The sequence below is a fragment of the Phodopus roborovskii genome, unplaced genomic scaffold, assembly GCF_943737965.1.
Source record: "Phodopus roborovskii unplaced genomic scaffold, PHOROB, whole genome shotgun sequence".
Lineage (NCBI taxonomy): Eukaryota > Metazoa > Chordata > Mammalia > Rodentia > Cricetidae > Phodopus > Phodopus roborovskii.
The window spans coordinates 60,090-82,214 of NW_026125358.1; the positions used below are offsets into that span (position 1 = coordinate 60,090).

General features: G+C 52.6%; 1 protein-coding gene across 1 annotated transcript in view; it reads right to left on the minus strand.

Moving 5' to 3' along the window:
* Positions 1-21,084, minus strand: part of LOC127214496 (protein NDRG1-like) — a 37,956-nt gene extending 16,872 nt beyond the window's left edge. The window contains 4 exon segments of the mRNA XM_051174891.1: positions 579-684; positions 9,097-9,132; positions 10,410-10,490; positions 21,007-21,084. Of these exon segments, the coding sequence (XP_051030848.1) occupies positions 579-684; positions 9,097-9,132; positions 10,410-10,472 (205 nt within the window). The 5' untranslated portion in view covers positions 10,473-10,490; positions 21,007-21,084.
* Positions 21,085-22,125: the final 1,041 nt, after the last annotated feature.

A 22,125-nucleotide genomic window follows, 5' to 3' on the forward strand; every position in this document is an offset into this window, starting at 1 on the left:
GACCATGATGCTTGTTGGAGAAATATGGAGCAAGTGTGGTTGGCACTCAGAAGGATCCTACTCGCCAACAGCAGAGTGAAGTACTATGAAAGGCTACAACACGCATCCATCTTGGAAACATGGACAAAGCCGGGCGTGAACTAATCACTGAGGACCACACACTGGAGGAGCGTGCTTAAGAGAGTCTTGGAGACATACAGAAAGGAGACAAAGCATCCTCAGAGGGCTGAGGAGCATGTAGGATCAGGGCAGTGGAGAAAGGGGACAAGGCTTCTTCTAAGAATGACTATAGTGTCCTAGGGCTGTTTGTGCTGCTGACTACGCAGATCTCTGTGGTGATGTCAGAGACTGATGCACATATTAATTTTTAAGTCACTGTAACAGGTCGTTAGGTGGCATAGGCACTTGCTTCCTTCCCCCAGAGTGTCCAGTACTAACACACAGTATGATCATGTTTTCCCAGACTGAGGCAAGAGTCCCTTCTGGAATAGCTCCAAGTCACAAAGGCCAGAAGAACTGCCAACTACCACGAGCCATGCTTAGCTGGCATTTCCCTCCCCCCAGTGACCCGAACTCACGGTTCATGCCGATGTCATGGTACGTGAGGATGACCGGACGGTTGCCCTTGGGGGTCCCACACAGTGTGACATGCAGGGAGCCATGTAGGGTTTCAATGTCCTGCTCCTGAGGAGAGATCACAGACAGAGCCCTGTTGCATGGGATTCACGGTGGCAGTGTGACTGAACCACTGAGTGTGGACACTTGCCATGATTTCTGAGGACACCCCAAGTACACACAGCTTTGGTCCCCAGGGCTCTGCACTGGGGACAGCAGATGTTTGAGGCCAGAAAGAGGGAGGGATGGAAGGAAAGGAAGGCAGAGTAAAGCTGTGCCAGGAGGCAGAAGACAGGGCCCTGGCAGGTTGTGCACTACGTTCCAGGGACAATTGGCCCCAGCCATGCTCCCTGAAAAGGACTTTGTTTCTGCATCTGGCATGAGCTTCCTTGATTTGCTGCACCTGTACCTCACCTAACCTATGGGCAATAAATATTTGCTTATTTGTAGCTTCCTAGAAGTCACTCCCCATTTCAGAGGACAACCCCTGTTTCCTGTGGGGAGACAGACACAGTGTGATATTTTGAGTAAGAATGGCTCTCCTAGGCAAGGAAAGGAACCCTTTGCTAGGATTAGAATTAGGAAATTAGAAGGCACGGCCTCGCTGGAAAAAGTGTCACTGCGCTCTCAAAAGCCCACACCCGGTCCAGTGTGTATCCTCCCTCCCCTCCCCTCCCCTCCCCAGCCTGTGGGTCCGGACGCAGCTCTCAGGCACCACTCCACACCACGCATGCTGCCATGCTCCCTGCCTTGATGATAAAGCCAGCCCCAATTACGTGTTTGTGTTTGTTTCATTCTTTAATAGAAGTTGCCTCAGTCATGGTGTCTCTTCATAGCAAAAGAATAGTGACTATGACAGACAAAGACACACACAGACATACACACACATGCACACACACACACACACACACACACGCATGCACACACATGCATACACACGCGCACACACGGCACCCCTTTGGTTCTAGCATCTGTTGGTGTCCACCCCTCCTGTTTCACAGGCTGAGGTCCAATCCCCACGTTGCACCTCTCAAATGGCATGCAATAGTAGGTGATACCAAGCAGAGCTAACCCCACTCACTGTGAAAGTGGACTAGGCTTGACCAGGTAATATGATGGCCTACCTAGAAGCCATCATATTACCACAAGGCAAGGGTTTGCCTGCATTAAACCATCATGCCAGGGATGGTAAATGCAGCAAAAAAGTAGAAGACTCAATGGCATCCACCTCCTGGGACTGTCAGTGTCGTGGGCTAACAACTTCCCTCTCTGGGTTGATGAGAGAACCTGCAATGATCCACCTAAATTCTTTCTCTCTCATGCTTCACACCGAGGCCATCTCTTAGTGATCCACAGCCCTCCCCATGCACCCTCATGAGAGGATGGAGCGTGTCCATCTTTCTTCTGCCCCTAAAAAGACAGGCTCCATCTTAGTTCCAACCCTCACCTCCCTGTGGGCTGCTTTGCCCTGACATCATCATCCGAACCCATGTAGATGGTTGTGACCCTGCCTTTGCCCAATGCTGTCTGTCTACTTTGCTGTCAGTCAAGGCTTCCAAAGACCCAAAACACATCTCCTGGGAGTGAGTTTCCTCATCTGAGAGCAACAGCTTCCTCCTCTGATGTGGGTGGCTCTTGGCTGCCCTCCCCAGCTCAGCTGGGCACACGGAGGCCTTCCTTGTAAGCCAGACCATTTCTCTCCAGATCATTTCTTGCAAGAAGAGCCCTGCAATGCTATGTGACACCTGCATCCACACCTGATGGTCAGGGGTAACAGGCAGGTGACACAGAGGCAGAGGTCCCAGTCAAACCCTTCACTCCACACACTCACACAGGTTGGAAATAGCACAGCCCACTTGCACCTCAGAACACGATGGATGGATAAGCTTGCAACAAGTGTTAAGATTAAAGCAGGACACGGAAAATTCCCAGTGCCATCCTTCTCCCAATATCTAGGACCCATACAAGTCTCCTGAGGCGGGAGACTAGAGTGACGCCCACGGTCTAACGTGAGGGGGGATGGAGAAGACACCCACTCAGGAGCTGAGGTCTGGGAAGTCACCCTAACCTGTCCTGTGAGACTCTGGGTGAGCAGAAGGCTGTGAAGCCGATGGGGACAGGGATTGCAGCACAAACAGGTATTTACGCATACACAAGGGAGCCCATGGGTGCACTGGTACAGCATCGCCCATGCCTGCACTAAAACAGCAATGCACGTTTGTAGTAGTAGAGTAATGCATCTGGGTCAACTAATGCAACCGTGCACATGGGCGTACTGGATTTGCAGTGCTCATAGGTAAAGCAGCACACACAAATATACTATTGCAACACTGTGCAAGGACACGGATGTGCTGGTTTTGAGTGGAGAGGTGCACACTCGTATCCTAATATACAGTACACATGGATGTCTGTGAATAGCAGTGCACATGGATGTATTAGTATAGCAGCACACATGCGTGCACTAGCTAAGGCGTGCCCATGGATTCGAAACAAAAGGAACAGGCCCTCATTCCAGAGCCCCACCTCCACAGAATGGCTGTCTGAGTGCTGTTTTCTCTTTGCTGTTTGTACATACTGGAGATGGAACCCGGGGCCTCACACCCAGTAGGCACAAGTGACCAAGCTACAGTCCCAGTCCCCAGTGTGGCATCTCACCAAGGCCCCATCCTGTGTGGGTTGGCTGTGGCCATGCACATCATCTACAACCCCAGCACTGAAGAGGGAGACTTTGGAGACAGCCTGGGCTACACACTGTCTCAAACACACATGAGCACACATACACTTAAGGAAGAGCTAGCTCTGTGTCCCCACCTAGGCACAGAGATACAGGGGTCCCTAACCCTTCCTAACCCTGAAGGCTTCTAACGCATGCAAGCCCAGAGCCCTGACTCCCACTCCACTCTACAGAATAGGAATCTGAACTGTGGCAGTGTCTATGAGGAAGGAAGTGAGGATTCTGCAGGCGCAGGCAGGCATTGGCACAGGCGCACTCGGGCGCCGACAGGCACAGCCAGGTACAGGCAGACGCAGACAGGCACCAGAAGACAGTCAGGGATAGGTAGGCACTGGAGGCACAGGCAGGGACACCTAGCTCCAGCGCAGAGTCTCCTGAGCCATATGCCTTATTGTTCCCCCTTGGGAACACAAAAGCCCAGCCCTGCCTCCCTCCCCCCCCCCTTCCCCTTCAGCCTCGGTCCTGCTTTCCTGCCCAGAGCAAGCTCTGGAAAAATCCATAGGACAGGAGCGACAGTGCAGCCCCGTGAGACATGGGTCATCTGCTGACCCTGAAGCCACCATGGAAATAATGGCCCATTGTGGAGCCACATTCTTTATTGTCTTCAGGGCTAACCCACATGGCTCCTTCTAAAAATAGACCAAGCCAGCCTCCCGGTGGACAGACACTCCGCTTCAAACCCTTGTCCCATCCGACAAACCTCTCAGAAGGGAGAGCATGTCCCCAACCCAGGAGCCTCAGCAGCAGCAGCAGGCAAGAGGAGCTGGAACACAGCCAGGCAGAGGGGACCCTTAGCACCCACTACCACTGAGACCAGCCTTATGGGGGTGAAGGCGCGTACCTGGCTTTGGTCCACCCCCTTAACCTGAAGGTGTGGACCATTTGTGTCATCATCCCACCAAGACAGAGAAGAGAAGCTAGAGGTCACAGCTGTTTTGGCTTTTTTGGGTCAGCCCAGGTCACAGAAAACATCAGGGTCATAGTGAAAAGCCCAGTCTCCAAGGAAAGAACATGTCTGGGTCAGGGATAGAACATGCCTGGGTCAGGGAAATAAATGTGGAAGTGACCAGGGGAAGCACAGTGGTCTGTGCATAGGATCAAGGTTCGTGGATGCAAGACTGGCCATGCCCTCCATGGCAGTGACCCCTGCCTCCATGTTTCACAGATTAGAGCTAAGTCTTGGAGAAGACAAGAAGGCAAATAAGACAGAGGCCTCCTGTCCACGCATTCCAGTTACCGGAAGAGGGTCAGCCTGACAGAGCCTGGCCTGGGGCAGACATGTCAGCACAGCTCTAAGCCTCGGCTGTCCTTTACTGGTCCAGGGGGCTGTTGCTATAGGGAAACCCCAGAGCAGGCAGCTGGCATGTCACCTCCATGCAGATGTGCATCCCTGCCATATGCCAATGGGGCTTCTGAAGCTTTGCTGGGTGCGAAGTGAGAACAGGAACAGGAACGGGACAGGAAATGGGGAACTTCTGTCCTGTGCGCTCAAGCCACGGGGAATGAAAACAAAGGTATAAAGAGAAAGAGAGTAGCCCAAGATGGCTGCCCGTCGGCCTTTCCCGTGGGCTAGTTAATGGGCTTGCAACAACAGAAGCACAAAGACACAGCCTCCAGCCCGGCTTGCTCCAGGAGCTTCCAGGAAGTAGGAACCGAGCACAGAGGGCAGCCCACACCGTCTGGCCCTCTACCCTCCAGCAAGCCCTAAAGGGAACAGCTGCTCATTTTCCAGAGTGTTCTGGGTGCCCTAACATCTTCCCATGGAAACCAAATCAGATGAGGTCATTTGAACAAGCACAGGGCCCAGGTAGAAGGCATTAGCCACTGAAGACCTAGTAGCAGAAGCCAGCCAACCAACCTGTGGCCAGAAGTGACTGAGTAGGAAAAGAGTCAACATGAGCACTTGCCCCTACACACACGCACACACGCGCGCGCACACACACACACACACACACACACGCAGGCACACACGCACACATACACACACGCACGCACACACACACACACACACTTTCAGAGGAGAGTCTGGCTCTGAATGTAGGAACTGAAGCAGCGTCAACGCCCATCTCATCATTACATCACGTGACTTCCCCAGAGTTGTAACTTAGATGCGAACACTAGCAGAGGAGGGGCATCGCCCTTACCAGGCTGTCGTGAAACTCACATATGGCCACACTAAGCAGTTTCCAGAAGCCACTTTCAACTTTACAACCTTCCTGGACTACTGTGTTTCCAGAAATCAACCTAGACTTAAACCTGGAACTAACCCCCATCATACCCCTGGGCATCTTCACGCAGATCTCTTTGCGGGAGATAGTTTAGCACTGTGTGTGACATAGTTAGGAAGGGCTGGTTCATCCAGTGGCTTAGACAGACACATCTGGACCACTAGGGCAGGGCTGGACCATCTCAAAGGCATCTGCCAGTTTTGATCATCTAGAATTCCAGAATCATAGTCAAAGAAAATAAGCTCAAATCCCCCACACTCCCACAACCCCAACTCAAACTTACAGACAGAGCCACCATCCTCTGAGGACCAGATCAAACCATATCCTTCCTGAGGCACTGTAGGCCAGCAGCCACCAGTTGGCACACTAAGGGATCCAGGCACCATTTAGCAAAAGGACACGCATCGATGCGAGCTATCTCTTTTATTGGTGATAGAGTCTTTTCTGGTCAGCTCTGAGCTAGGAAACTCATGTTTGTACTATTGAAAAGAGGTGCCAAAAACTTAAACTCTTAAGACCATGCATGCACAAAGCAGAGTCACCTAGGTTTATTGAAAATCCTAAAGTAGGAGCTATTCTTCATGTAGCAGCCCAGACTGCCTTCAGATGGGCACGGTGGGCATCTGGGTTCCTCGAGCTAACCTCTATGAAATGGGAGGAATAGGGATTGAGTGAAGGCACTGAGCGGTTGCCAAGAAGGCACAGACTAAGCCACACTCCCCCAAAGATTTAACAAGAAATCAATGGACTAGTACAAACCATGTGGTTGGCCAGACAGACCAAAGAGGCAAGCCACAATAGAATCTTAAGGACCCCTCCCCCAAGCCTAGAAATATATAGGAAAGTTCTGCAGGAGACAGTTCCAGCCAAGCTTGGGCTCAAGGGAGCACTTTACAGATGCTGTCACGGTCTCAGCATCCATGAGCAGGGGCAGTGAATTTTCAGCAAGAGCACAGGGTACCTGCTTGGCTTTGTCCATGGACACCATGGCAGGTTAAGTGGGGTTATGAAGCTATGTGAAGTTATCAAGTCACCAAAATACAGCTGCTATGTAGCCCTACTTACACAGGGTGCTTAGAAACAAACTCATTCATAGAAGGTGAAATAGAGCCAGGCGTTGCAAGGCACGCCTTTAGTCCCAGCACTTGAGAGGCAGAGGCAGGAAGATCTCTGGCCTGGTCTACAGAGCCAGTTCCAGGACAGGCTCCAAAGCTAGAGAAACCCTGTATCAAAAAACCAAAAAAAAAAAAAAAAAAAGGAAGGTGTGAAATGGTGATGGAAGGTCCTAAGAGAGGGGAACACAGTCTTGAAATCTATGCATTTACTGCCACCAAACTGCACACTTTAATGGTAAACATAATGCCTATTCTATGTTACTTTACCACAGTGAAAGTCAGAGGAGACCCACAATATCGTGGGGTGTGTTCTGTTTGACCCAGCACTCTCTCTATAATACAAGGTATCTAGACTTTTCCATATCACAAACGAGGAAACTGAGGCAGGAGGGACTGGGTTGACAACTGTTACTTGCACCACTGAGTAACACACATAGCCTTCACTCTGAGAACAGATAATTACTATAGCAACCATGCACTGAGTGAGCAGGAAGGCCCACAGAGCAAAGAAAGCAAGTCACCAGGCTCTTATCTGGGCGAGGCTTGCAAGGCTCAACCCTGACTACACAGGTGGGCCCCAGGGACTGTCAGTCACAGTTCTGCTGAGCCCACAAAAGCCAACGAAATAACCAAGGCCCCAGGAGACAGTTTTATGGCTCTTACTACCCTGGAACAAGAGGACACAGTGATTAGAAACACAATCAGGTGTGAAACAGATCAGATGTGTCATGATCTTAGCCACTGCCAATACACAACTTCTGCTCTTACTCTGCCCCTCTGTGTCTCCAGTAGGGACCTAGCAGGGCTGAACAAAATGAACCGAAGTCCTCAGGATGGATTTTCCAGCTCATCACAGTACCCACACATCCCTGAGTTCTAGAGAAAGAGATGGATGATGTGGAGTTCTGGACATTGCACACAAAGCAAGGAGACTAACTAAACACACAAGCTCAATCAATACCTGGGAACAGTGAGCCAAAAATGTGCATTTCCTCCAGTGTAGCCAAACCTGGGCCTGTGCTACCACTTCAGTCCACCTCCGGTTCTCCATCTGAGCTAGATGGACATGACGCCTCCCTGATTGTTGAGGTGTAAAATGGGGTACTGGCTGGGGTGGTACCTTGAGGATGGGAACAGGCAGTGACTTGCCTCCTTTAGCAACCACAGGGTGGCCTCTGGTGAGCCAGCCACTCTCCAGAACCTTCTCTCTCCTTAACAAGAATGTGGGTGGGACTAGCTAGGGCCATCAAAACTCCGCTCTTGTTCCTGGTGGTGGGCACAGCTCACCCAATGCGTCCCCAAATCCTCAGCCTCCTGAAAGGCAATGGACCAGATCACAGGAGTCAAACACGACATATCTAATCAGGCAGGGGTGAGGGTGGAGTGACAGGCGGTACTCTGTGGGCCTCCAATACGCTAAACCCCTCCTACATCCTTTACGTCCAAGCTACTGCCCCCACCCCCTGCACAGGCTCTCTCCTGCCTCTACACACAAGGCCAGTGAGCAGTCTGCTTTTCTTCCGTCTCTGGTGGGATGTATCCTGAATGCATACTACCATGCATTTGGGGGGAGACGGGCTTCTCCTGATGTTCCCACCCATGATCTTAGAAACATCTTTCTTGTCCTCAGAGGAGGACAGACAGAAGCCATGGCCTCAGACCCACACTGTGAGTCCCTGGAGCCTGGAGGTCACAGTAGCCTGCAACCAAACGGATACTAGACCCTTAAATGCCCACCTCATACCTTCATACAATTTATAAGGACCCATGGTGGAGATGAGCAAGCTTCTAGCCCTTGTTCCTAATCTTTCCTTTTCCTCCTGGAGTCAAGGCCAGAGTCCCCACCTCTCTGGAAGGATGAGTACACATGGCAGCAAGAAACCCTGGAAGATGTCACAGATGGCTCCTCTGCAGGCATGGGCCGGAAGTCAGGATGTGTGGGTGGGAACCGGGGGAACGGGGGTCCCTATCCCACCCTCCGTAGGACTCATGCTTGGGGTGATGGCACAGGGCATTGGACAGACCAGTGTTTCTCCCTCTCTACAAATGGCTTAGGCAATGCTGGAAACACGCGTTTCCGCCAGCTGGCTCTGAGCGGGCTACATACTCCAACGTTGGACAAAGAGGGACCCCTGTAACTTGCCACAGTCATCCTAGTTCTCTCAGTCTGTCTGTCTGTCTGTCTTCCCGGGGGCTGGTCAGTTCCCGCCTCCCTGGCTGGAACCCAAACCAGCTTCTTCAAGGGGCAGCTACAAAGTGTGAGGATAGGCTGAGCCCGTTCCCTTCCTTCTCTCTGCTGACACCACATCTAGACAGCAATCCATTTCACGCCGATGCGAAGAAGAAAGGAAGGGACAGGTGGATAGACAGGTGGATTAAAAGGGAGGCCACGCCCTCTACTTGCCTGAACATCGAACTCTTGCAGGAGGCCGGTGAAGGTCTGCGGAGAAATGACAGAGGCATGATTAGTTTCCAGGGTCAGAGACATCCCCGGTCCTTCCCTTTGCCTGAATCTAAACTCTGCTCCACTGGCTTCCCTTAGAACTTGCAAAGAGACTGTTTCATCTCAGCAAACAGCAGTCCCATAGAGAAACAGGCCCATGGGCTCGACTCTTCTGAGGACAGCTGTCCAAAAGATGTGGAGGAAGAGCAGAGAACAAGGCCGGGTGAGGGAACACAGCATGCGGCTATGTAACTCATACACACACCCACGTGCTCTAGTCCTGAACTCAAACAGGAGCATGCCACTGCTACAGTTTCCCCGTGGCTGCCAGTGGTTGCGTTCTGTATTTAAGTCCGGTCTTTTGTGGGGAGAAGAGGATAACAGAAACCCGGGAAGCCTTTTCCTCAATCTACACATAATGCATTTCAGCACAAACAACAGCTTTCAGTGACAGGAAGGGCCCAGGAAAGTAGGTAGAAGGGCTTGACTCCACTGAAGCCAGGACCAGTGTGGCTCGGGAGGATCTGGAGCCTCGCTGGCTCAGTCAGCATCTGTTGGGGATTGCTATTGACTTATTTTCTGCCTGACTTAAGGGCTGAAAGTAAACAGAATGTCAGGCGACGGGCAGAGCCACGAGCCTCCATGACAGAAGATGCTCAGCAGTGCCAAGTGCCCAGGAGGCCCGGAAACACAGAGCAAGGAGCAGGGGACCGCAGGGGCTGGAAAACTCTAAGACAATAACAGATGCCTGGCTACAGGCTGCAGTGGCAACAGACAGGAACATCAAGAGTCACTAAATACAGATAGAAACAAAGGGGACCAATGATTGTCCTCTTCGCGAGCGTGTGTGTGTGTGTGTGTGTGTGTGCGTGTGTGTGCGTGTGTGCACGTGCATGAGTGTGCGCATGTGTGTGTATGTGTGCTGTGTGCGTGTGTGCATGTGTGTGTGCATGTGTGCACGTGCATGAGTGTGCGCATGTGTGTGTATGTGTGCTGTGTGCGTGTGTGCATGTGTGTGTGCATGTGTGCACGTGCATGAGTGTGCGCATGTGTGTGTATGTGTGCTGTGTGCGTGTGTGCATGTGTGTGTGTGTGCATGTGCGCGCCCACATTCTGCTGTTCATTTGTTTATATGCTATGCTCTTGCTCACACGTGTGCATGTTATGTACAATGTATTCATGACCATGAGTGTGCATGCCATGTAACTACAAGTGTGTGTGTGTATGTGTGTGTGTGCGCGTGCCCACCATGAGCACGTGATGGACTGACTCACCTCCCCTTTTTCCACCAGAGGCTTCACCTCAGCGAGGTCCACGTCCTGTAGCTCTCGGGACATATCCCTGCTATCACAGACCTACCAGGGGAAAAAAGGCCAGAAGGTCAAGCATTTCCCAGTGAGAGAACTTTCTTGAAAAAGGCAAATACATGAATGGAACACATAGAAACGCCACCCCAGGCCTCCCCACTGCCCCCCAGACTCCTCCCACCCACAACCAAGCCTTTCCCAGGCTTTCTAGTGGAACTGGGTTATAGATTTATTTCTGAAATCAGTTCACAGTCACACCGACACCGAACAAAGCAGGTGGATGGAGAACTAAAAAGCAGTAGGCACCACATCTAACCTAGACCCACCACGCTCACCCCAATACTTCTTCATGAATTCTAGAAGGACCCCCCTCTACTGATACCAAAGCCAGACACCCCTCAGAGTAACAATCAAGAAACCAAAAGCCCCCCGATGTCACCATGCCCAGGTGCTATATACAGCTCCGGGCAGGACTCCAGGTTGCCTAACCATAGAGGGAGACTCCACAGGACACAGGGACAAACCTAGGCTGAGGGTCTGACAGGCACTGAGCACTCCGTGGAATGCGGAAAGGGAATCTAACATGAACGGCACTTCCTGCGCCAGACCCCAAAAGGGAAAGCGAGAGCGGCAATGGGTGTCTCCTTGGCTGGCACTGGGGCACATATATTCCCACAGGCCAAGAAAGAAAGGCTACAGAAACAGACAGGTGCAGAGCTCAGAGGAGCTGGGAATTCTGGCCTAATGGGTTCCTGTGGAGAAGAGGGAGCCGAAATGGATGCCCACAGACCTGGCAGATAAACACACATACTTCTAGAGCCACAGTCAAGTTGGAAGAGTAAATGCCCACCGAGAGCAGCCATGGATAGATAAGGTTCAAGGGATGCTGGGAAACAGAACAGACGTAACACAGGTGGTACACAGAGGACCTGTGGTAGAGGGGGAAGCCAAACATGGCCCAGAATATGGCCTTCTAACTGCCTACAGGCAGAGTATGAGTTCAGAACCCCAGCTGCTCGAGGCCCTGTAGCCTGCAGCAAAGGGAGCTAAAGTTTCCAAGAATTCCTGAGAACCAGCTGCCCGAGCCCACAGGAATCCTGTGACCCTCGTCGACAGGCTAGCCTACAAGAGCAGGCTGCTCTAATACAGACCCAAGCATGCCGTGGGTGGACGGGGTGTTCTGGTCTGGGGCCCCAACATGAACTCTCTCTCTCCCAGTAGATAACCACCTCACAAGAATGTCTTTATGCAGCCTTTGGGGTCTGGGATCCAGAACATTTCAAAAAACAAAGTCAGTTTTATATCTGCGAACATTCCTGGGCCTCTGCCAGCTCCGAGGCAGCAGGCAGGAAAAGCTATGGTCTGAAAGTCTTGCTAATTCAGCATGTTCATAGTCCCGAGACCTTAGCCGTGGGACACCTCGCCTACACAGCCTAGAGAGACCTTCCAATAGCCCTGGGCTCTGGCAACACCACCTTCCATGCTGAGAGTGGAGAATTTCACAGTTCACAGGGATCCTGGACATGACTCTGCTCAACACAGAGCTCAGGGTGAAGCTGGGGTCTTCAACTTTCCCACATGGTGGGTTCTGACAAGCCCTCCCCTGTGAGCCCCAGCCATCATTAGTACCCCTGCCTTATGCCTCTTGGCTCTCTACCCAGAGGTATTTCAGTACCCCCTGGTTGATCATTACACCTGCAAGCTTCCTTTGTAGTTGCCCATCCGTCACACACTGCTGTCTAGCTCAGTTTGGTCAGCCCTCCTCGGCTTCTAGAACATAATGCCAGCCTCCACCAGCCCTCTCCTCCTTCAGAAACTACAAGAGATCAAGTGCAGCCTCCAGTTCCCTCACTAAACCTCCTGATTCACCCACTCACCTCACACCCTTTCTCCTTTCCCCAGACCTCAGGATGAGAGGGGCTGAAAGATAGCACAGTCTCCTGATACCTCAAGCATTTGCCAGCCTGCACTTTGGAGCCTTAGAGCCTTCCTCTGGCAAGCCTTCAGCCAACTCAAGGCCTGACAGAAGTCCAAAGGTGAGGGACATGAGTAAAATCTCCACTAGGATTGATGTGTCTCCAAGAGGCCCTTTTGCAAATATTTCAAGACCCTGTTGATTGCCATGAGCAGAGTGCTACTGGGATTCATTGTGATGAGGCCAGGGACACTGCTAAAGATCCCACACTGCACAGGACAGCCCCACAGCAAAGACCACCTGGCCCATGATGCTAACCACGCACAGGCTGAGACATCCTCATCTTGGTGAAGATGCAAATGTGGAGAGAGAACACATATCCCAGCAGACTGTGGGGCGTGCCTGGGGATCAAATGCTCTGAGGGTGAGGATGCCTGTTCTATCCAGGTCACTGTTTCTCAGTGACCAAAACTGTACAATAACCAGGACCACAGACAGCTGGGCTATCACAGGCTACCACCATTCCTTATACTCATCAGCTATTGGGGTGTAGAGCATTGCCCTTCTACAGTTAATTCCCCTAACAGGACCAATGGTAGGTAGGCCCAGTCCCTAAATGGCTTTGGCAGCCCAGCAAAAGAACCTTCCATATGTTTGTTTTTCTTTCCATAAGCTTCTGTACAAAAATAGTCTTTTTTTTTTAGGACGTTCAGGGTAGAAAAACAGATTAAAAAGCCCAAACAGGAAACTTGGGTATAGCCAAGGCGACATACAGGTATGGCCAATCTGTGGGCCCTTGTTCTCCTCCCCAGCCCCGCCCATTATGCTCTGCACCTCTGGCAGTTTATGATGTCCATGATGTAGTCTTAGTTTCTTTCTGAAAGGCGTTAGTAAGGACAAAGTAACTGCGGTGTTGAGGAGAACTCACCATGTGATGGGTGTGGGGATAGAGCCAACGACAGCTCCCAGGACCTCAGTCTCAAGGCTCGTATGTATACGGCCTTCGTGCCCCCTCTGCATCCAAGTGGCACATCTGTCTGTCCCTACAGGGCCTGACTCTCCAGGACCATGAAAAAATTGATTCACCAGTTTGTTTTAGCACTATGACATTTAGACCGCTGAGCATCTTATGATGTCCAGAAATATCCCTGACCCTGGTTAAGCCACCCCCTCAAGCTGTGACAATTACAATTGCCTGCTGACACTGCCAAATGTCCTTTGGATGCAAAAATCAAATCTTTTCTAGGATTGGCTGAGCTTGGTGGTTCCTGGTATGAAGTGGGCATCCAGAAACGTCAGTTCTTTAATCCAGGACACATTCACAATCGCTTCCCCCCAAATCTAATGACTTCGCTCCTTCACACAGCCCACTGCGGGGATTAGAGGAGGGGAGAATTTCCTCCCAGTGAAAGTCTCCTACAGAGGTGGGTGCAGCCCAGGGTCATACCACCGGCTGGCAGCCTGGCTGGTACTGTTTCTTCCTGTCCCACCTGCCTGCCCCAGGAATTCAGAAAAACAAAACTGTAGCAAGGGCCGCCTGGTGATCAATAGCAGACTGTGGAGCAGACTCTGCTATTTACCACCAGCCTCAAAACCAAGTTGTCTGAAGCTCTACCTCTGTGTGTTCATGGACGTGTGCACGATGCCAAGGACATTGTGAGGCCTGCTCCCAGCAAGCAGCAGGGCTTAAGCTGAACAAACAGCTGTTTAATGAACCGGTATCTCTTCTCCTCCTTCCCAAATGGCTGGGGAGTCCCTGGGGCGCTGTGAGGACACACAGCCTGTGCTTTACACATCGTTCGTCCCAGAGTGGCCGAGCAGGCAGGAGAACATGTTAAAAAAAAAAAAAAAAAAAAAGTTCGGGGAAAAAAAAAAAAAAAAAAAAAAAAAAAAATGCCAAACCGGTCTCAGTGTAGCACCAGAGATGAGGTCCCTCTAAGGTCGGAGAGGTTAGACCATGAGTGGCAAGGATTAAGAGGGCTGGGCAAACACATCTTGGTCAGTAATGAACAAGAATTTGAGGGCCCCTGGCCAAGCCAAGCCAACATGAGCTAGGAGCAGAGAGAAATGTAACCCTAGGCCTCAAAGGGCAATGGGTGGAGCCCCTGCTGGCAATACAAGGCCACTTGAGAATCATTAGGCAGTCTCTGGTAGCATTGGGGACAGAGTCTGGGATTCACAAGAAGCCTCAGAGAAGTGGCAGAACATGCTTGGGAGTTACTAGCATGGGAATCAGGTCACCTTCTTGCCTTATGACCCCTGTGAGCCTCAGTGTGTCCTTGGGACACTGCATGATTCCCAACGCAGTCAGTACACATGGGGACCCAGGCAGGAAGGCACATCTCCAAGACCAGACAGAGTGCCACACACATTGTGTGCGGCTCTGGCTGATGAATGGCCCTGCCTCAGACCCCCTCTATGCTGACACAGGGTTTTCTACTGCCAGAGTTAGAGCTACTTTTTAGGCAAGCTGTCCGAGATGAACCCCCTAGAATCTCCAAGGGAAGAATCAAGAGACATCCAGCAAAGGCCCGTTCATGAACTGCTCAGGGACTTCCAGGACCTAGTCTCCCAGAAGAGCACCCACTGGGGGCTGGTGGACATGAAACCCCACATGGCCACACCATTAAGCACCACAAGAGGTCACTTCCAAGGCACCACACTTATTTCTGTCCCCAAAGAAGTCCTAGGCAGGGGAATTACCAGCTTCATAGAAAGGTAATAGGAGCCCCGTGAATGTCCCTCATGGGACTTCCCAACCAAAAGTTCCGTGTCTCAGTCCCCCAGCCCAGAGGAGCAGGACCACCTTTGTTGGAGTCCTATAGTGAAGCAGAGAAAGGAAAACCAGAGGGGACCATGCCTGGTTCAGCACTGACTGTTCGATCACCAGCTGGCCCGGATTCTGCCCTTCAGGTGCCAGAAGCATGGGTATTCTGAGCTTGTCCTTTACCGCACCTGGGCTGGGGTGTGTGCTACCCCTTAATACGGCAACTCCAGAGAGGTCTGCAGGGGAGTCTCACTGCTGTGTTAACCCAGGGAAAACACCCTTAGGACACGCCTGGGTTATCCTACATGCCTTCTGGGACATTCCTGTGTCAGCTCAAAGTCACTCTGAGGTCACTCTTGTCCGTAAAGCACTTGCCCAGGCTGTTGGTGTCTTCTGGACTTTTGGGAGTGAAGGCTCTGGGAAGGGAGGGGGGTGGTGGAACCTTGTACTGATATCTTATGTAATAATCCAGTTCACGGAGAGTTCTGTGGGCAGTGCAGTAGCCAGGATGGAGCTCTGAGAGAGATCTCCAGTTAGGGGAAGTGTAGGATAGCGTGTGAGATCTCAGAGAGACCCTTCCCAGAAACCTCCAGACCAGGTTCCTCCAGGGCCTCAGGACTCTGCAAACTACTGGGCATCACTGTCTGGGTCCATGATGGAAAAATGGGATGAGGGTCATAGGAGAAATCACCTGTTGCCAGGCAACCAAAGATGCTCCATCCCCTATGCATCTGTGGGGAATGGAACTTTTGTCTTTTAGACTGAACCTAGTATATGGCCAAGGACTCAACTGCCAAACTATATTCCCCACCATACTTTTTCTTCTGAGACAGTCTCAGGTTGCTCATGCTGGCCTTGAACTTGCAGTCCTCCCGCCTCAGGATCCGAAGCAGCTGGGATTTCAGGGCCACACTACCTCTCTGTGTGTGTATGTGTGCTCGTGCGTGCGTGCGTGCGTGCATGCGAGCGTGCATTCGAGGGTGCGTGCGTGTGCGTGCGTGCGTGCGTGTGTGTGTTCACCATCCAGCAGTGCCTTAGGCAGAGCAGAGGCTAGCAGGAAGAGTGAGTGCCTGGAACCTGCCCGCCCCATCTTCCCAAAGTGCTCAGTGGTGTCTTGGCACTGAAGTTCTGGCAATTAGTGGCTTGGCAGACTAGAGTCTGAGGTATAAGCCAGCAACTGGGAGTCTGGAGAAGGCCATTGGTCGCACTAGAGGACTATTCTGTGAATCCGTGGGATGGGGTGTAAGGACGGAAATGGATTTCATACAGAGCCCTTTGTCCCCAAGATCAGACTGCATGCTGGTCACCCTAATGAGATCCTTCCCCCAAATGGCTGTCACTGCCACACTCCAGAACAGCCCCTGCAGTCCTTCCTGTGTAGATGGGCTGCGTTATTGCCCTCATCCCTGGAGACTTCCTTCAGACAGACAGACATGGACAGAGAACTCACTAAGTGCCTGGCTCTCAGGCCTGGGAGGGGGCAGAGGGGAGCAGACAGGTGACAGGACAGTGTGATCCCACACACGGGACAAATGAGAGATGGCTGGCACTCAGCCCAACTGCCAGCCATGAAGAGACCATGGGAGGATCTGGAAGGAAGGGCAGAGGCTGGCTAGCTGCGGAAGGCTAGCTCCATCGTACACCTGTATTTTGAGAGGACTCCTCAAGACCCATCTCAGTAGCAAGTGGGAGGAGCTGGGGATGGAAACCAGGGGAGATGGGGACTTGGCTGTGCTGTCTCTTTAAACAGAAAACTACAAAGTAAAGATGTAAAGTTTTCAGGCTGGATGGTGGTATTGCATGCCTTTAATCCCAGCGGAGGCAGGCAGATCTCTGAGTTCAAGGCCAGCATGGTCTACATACAGAGCTAGTTACACAGAGAAATACTGTCTTGGAAAAAAAAAAAACAAAAACAAAAACAAAACACTAAAACAGAACAAAAAAAACAAAAGCAAACAAACAGAAGGTGAACTAACTGCAAGTCCCCAGGTTTGTGAGCCTTTCATTTTACATCCTTGGGTAGGGAAGGGCTGGAGAGGAAGAGGGGTGGGCTGTGTGCACACAGGTCTACTGAATCAATAGTAAAGAAACTCTAGGTTCAAAGAGGCTGTTCACGGGCCAGACTTTGTCAGCGAGTTCTTATTCTGAGGTGCCAAGACAAACTTCCTCATATTCTCCTCAGGGCTTGAGCTCTCCTCCACACCCACCCTAGAAAATGAAGTTGCGCACCGTCGTCCAAACACAAACGTGGGCCTCCAGCTCTGAAGTCAAACTCCTGCTGGACCACACAATGCCCCCATTCTGTGCCTCTACAAACCCCAAAACCCCTTCTGATTAAACCACTGGAGGCCAAGTTGAGCAGCTCCATCTCCCAAGAAGAGCAAGTGAGAATGGCCAGCCTAGACTCAGATGTGAGCAAGAAGGCCCCAGGGCCTGCAATGAGTCCAACTAGCTTCACCACCCACGCCAAAGCTGTCCAGAGCTCTGTGTGGCCTGAAGGGGCAAGGGTGGGGTTTGGGATTGGCTAGGGGTGAATCCATTTGACTCAGATCCAGCCTGTTTTCTAACCTGGGAATTAACACTGTCTCCTACCTCAAGTGTATGAGCCAACATGCTGGACCACAAGGCCATCTAAGGAGGCAAGTTCTATGCATTGAGCAACTACTAATTTCCAGACCCAGGGTGCCAAGACGGCATGGTGTGACTGTGTCCTCCTTCCCTCTGCTGTCCCCGGCCTCCTGAAGTAAAACTCCCCCAGTGCCTACCTTCAACCTAATCCTATTGTTTAGCTTTTTGAAGAATTTCAAAAAGGCAAGTCTTGGAGCACTGTGAGTAGCCACAGGCCTGGCTAGGTTCATCACAAATGGTGCTCCAGACCAATTGTCAAAGGGGTGGCTCTACAGCATCCTTGACTGCTGTTGTGGGAAACTTCCACAGTGGCTCCCCTGTGTGACGACCACTAGCCTCGCTTCACACGGGATAGCCTAACCAAGTTCTCCACACCCAGATGAGACGGTTTGTGTTTCCCTTTATAGAAGGGGGAAACGTGGGGCACAAAAGCCTGCACGCTCATCCTGTCCTGCTTTCTCCAGGCTCCTGGGTATATCCTTATGCTAGAGCACGAAGACTTTAACAGATGACTCAGTCTGATTCTCCCACTTTTAGCCTGTGGTTTCCTCGTCCACTTGATAGAGTATACAGTCCAGGTAGTGTCTCTGTCTGTGCAGACCTAAGGGGCTAAAAGGACGCGGGATGCTCTGTCCATCCCACCCCAAACTGCCTTCCTAGCCGGTATTCAGCCTGCTCTGGCTAGACCTTCAGATGCTAGTTATCATGGTGCTTTGCCTCGGATGCCACCGGACCTGAGGTGAATCCGCTGGTGCTAGGTCTTAAGGAAAGCCCTGCAGCTTTGGGGACATCAGAAAAATCATTGCCTGCATTCTGTCCCCTGCTCAGACCACCAGGGTCAATGTACCCAGGGACCCCAGCACTGGGGGGGGGGGTGGAGCAGCTAACTGAAAGCCATCAGGTGGCTGTGACCCTTGTCTCTTTCTCACTAAACTGACTTTTTGCTTCTACCTAAACACCTGATTTAAACCCTTTTAAAGAAAGGACAACAACTTATGCTCTGCCTTTTCCTCCAGGTGGCCTCACCTGAAACTTGGTAAAAAGACAAACTCCTACCTATTCACAGTCTGTATGTAGCATAAAGGCAAAAAAACATGTTCAGTGCCAACCATGAGACTTTGGAGATGGGACCCTGGATGGAGTTTTGGCTACCCCTGACAACACTGACCTGTGACCTGTTCTCATGTTTAAAATGGCAAGAGACAGGATAATGCCATAAGCTTGGACTTCCTTCTCGGATAGCCTAACCAGTGTTTAGCGGTCTCTGGTTTGCCTTCACCAGGAGAAAGCTTGCCAGGGCAGGAGACCCTACAATGGATCCAAGAACCAAGCAATACCTCCAGCCATAGATGCCTACCTGGGACCCAAAGGGGGCCAGGGCAGAAGGCAGGGCTGTCTTGGTCATTTGTTTGTTTGGTTTTGTTTTTTGTTTTTTGAAATAGGGTTTCCCTGTGGCTTTGGAGGCTGTCCTGGAAATAGCTTTTGTAACCAGGCTGGTTACCTGCCTCTGCCTCACAAGTGCTGGGATTAAAGGCGTGGCTGGTCATTTTTAATGTATGTGTGTGAGCTCTTTCTATGAGGCACAGACTACTGTTATAGGGATAGCAGGCAAAGTCCTCCTTCCCAGGTACCTAGTTCTGGCCACAGGGAGGCCAAGTCCATCAAAGCAAGAAAGCACAGGCGTGATTAGCTCAACCATAGAGCTCCACCCCTTGGAGCTTTTCCAGCTCTTTCTGAAAAGCTTCCCTCACACCTTTCTTAGACCAGGAACTGGTTGAGCCACCCCACTCACCAATAGTGGTCTGCCCCATCCCTCCCTGTCACTGCCCCAGAAGTTGGCAAGTCCTTTGAAGACAGGCTTGGGGGTCTTCTGGCTTTCTCTTTACCCACACATGCGAAACAAGCAAAATGCTAGGATTTCTAACAGGAAGAAGCAACCCGGAAGAGTTGCCTTCAAACTCATTTCACTCATCAGTTCATTCGGGGTAGTGGGGGAGAACATGGGGAGGGAGATGCACTGGAGACCTGAATTTCCCATCCTCCACAGGAGCTTAAAGGGCTCAAATAGGCTGACTTGCCCAGGAAACAAGTGGGGAAGAGCAGAAGGCGGTCCTAGGACACGCGCCACTGGACTTCCCTCCCCCACCTCCCATTCAAGCCCAGGGGGTGTTGCTTTGGGGATCCGTGACTACTGCCAGTAGGGGCGACAGACCGGGAAGACCGAAGGTGGCGGAGTAAGGAAGCGATCCACAAACCCAGCTTCAGCCACGGATCTGACAGAGGCGGTGGCAGCGTGTTTCTCTAGAGCCTGCAGCATTCCGCACGCCCCCTCCCGAATCTCCCCCGACAGGCTGAATCAGAGACCGCGACGGGTCTCCCGGGAACGGACGAGCAGTTCCAGCTGCTCTCCGGGCAAGATAGGCAGCGAGGAGCGCCTGGGAGAAATAAAGGGGAGGGGGTGTAGGCGGAGGCGAAGATGACGACACTCGGAGCGGGGCTGCCAGGTGCCCGAGCGACCCTGGCCACACAAAAGTCACCCCTCCCGCGCAGCCACTGCGCCAACCCGGGACTACCTAGAGAGCCGCACCCAGCCCGCGCTGCGCTCGCCGCCGACACTCGCTTTGGCGCGTGCAGCACGCGCCGGGACACACCCCGGACTCTCCCCCGGCACACACATGCTCTCTCACACGCACAGCTCGGGAAGCTCCCGGCCCTGCGACCGGATGGGACCCTGGGCTCGGATCATACTGGTTTGGGACCAGGCTCCAAAGCAGGCATACACACCCTCGCCCCCTTCTGCAGGATCACCCCCACTCACCACGCGGGAACACGCTGTACAGTCGCTCCGTCCCATCCACAACCCTTCACACTCGCGAGTACGCACAAGGTGTCCCCATGCGCCCACTGGACAGGGGGCCAGCTGTGACTCAGGGTGGGGGAGACGGTGGACGCCAGGAAGAAGGACCCAGGTGCCCCTAGACTCTGTGCCTCAACTTCAACCCCCTTCCCCAATTAGAAAGAACGCGAGACCGGACATGTCTTTTTCTCCCTTATAGTAATCGACATCCCCTCCAGTGATGCCAGAGCCCCTTCCCTTCCCGGTGCCCCACCCACCCACCCACGCCAACGCCACCAGGTAGGTCCTCGCAAGGGCCACAAAGGCGGACCGGGAGTCCAGCGGCTCCTCGAAGACAAGCCTCTCATGGGTCCTTGTCTCGCCCCAGATGGAGAAGGCGTCCGAGGGGCTTGCTTACCTAACTAGCGAGCACGGAAAGAAGACAACGAGGCTGGCAGAGCGCGCCCAGCGGAAGGTGAAGAGGGAGGCGAGGATGGGTGAGCAATCGGCCGCGAGACGGTGGCCTGGCAAGGTTTGTTTATGTCCGGGCGTAGGGCGATTATAAAGGCGCCGGGGCCCCGCCCCCAGGGCCTCGCCCCTCCCCGACCCTCAGCTCCCAGCCCAGCGGGGGACACACCCCTTTCTGCCCCCCCCCCCCAACCTCCCGCTCGCCTCGCGCTGCACCCTCCCTGGGCTGGGCTGGGCGGGCTGGAGCCGCCGCCTGTTGCGCAAGCCTTTGCAGGGGCGCGGCGGGAGGGACAGCCAGGCCCGGGCTGCAGCTCCTCCCTGCGATCCCCTCTCGGGGCCGCAGCGTGCGCAGCGGACGTGTGTGCTCTGAGTGGTTGTGTGTGTTCCCGTGCGCGCTCGTGCGTGTGCATGCCGACTTCCTTGTGTCTCTGCGCGGCCGCGTGGCCCGCGTCGCCTTCATGGAGTTTCCAAAGCGTTTGTCGGCGCCACGCCCTTCTGGGCGGCACCCCCTCTTCCTCCGGGTCTCCACGTAGTCACCCGGCATCCCCATTTACAGCCAAGACTCCAGACTTTCTCTCCAGGTTCCTTCCCACGTAGCCTCAGCTCCTTCATTCTAATCCCTTCCTGCCCTTTCCAGTTCTATACTCAGGAGCTAAGGTCTCCTTGCTGCTCCAACCTTCCTGGTCAGCAATGGAGACTCTACAGGCTGTCTCTCTTCATGGTCCCCAGAACTTGCAGAGTTCCAACCTTTCCAACCGTGGCCGACCCTGCCCTGCTGTAGGGGCCATTCTAAAAAACCTTGGCCCGCTTGCCTGTTACCGGGTTCTCATCCCCAGGCTCCACCTGAGACTCCAGGGAGGCCTTTCGTAAAAGGGTGGACAACCTGGCTATACTTCAGAGCAGCTTAGTCAGAATCTTGGGGAGTGCGTGCCAACACTGGAGCTTTATAAAGGGCTCCCCAATGGGTGCAGCATGATGGCTCAGTTGGTAAAGACGCTTGCCTGCCAAGCCTGAGAACCTAAATTCCATGCCCAGAAACCAAAAGAAAAAGGAAAGAGAACCCAATATT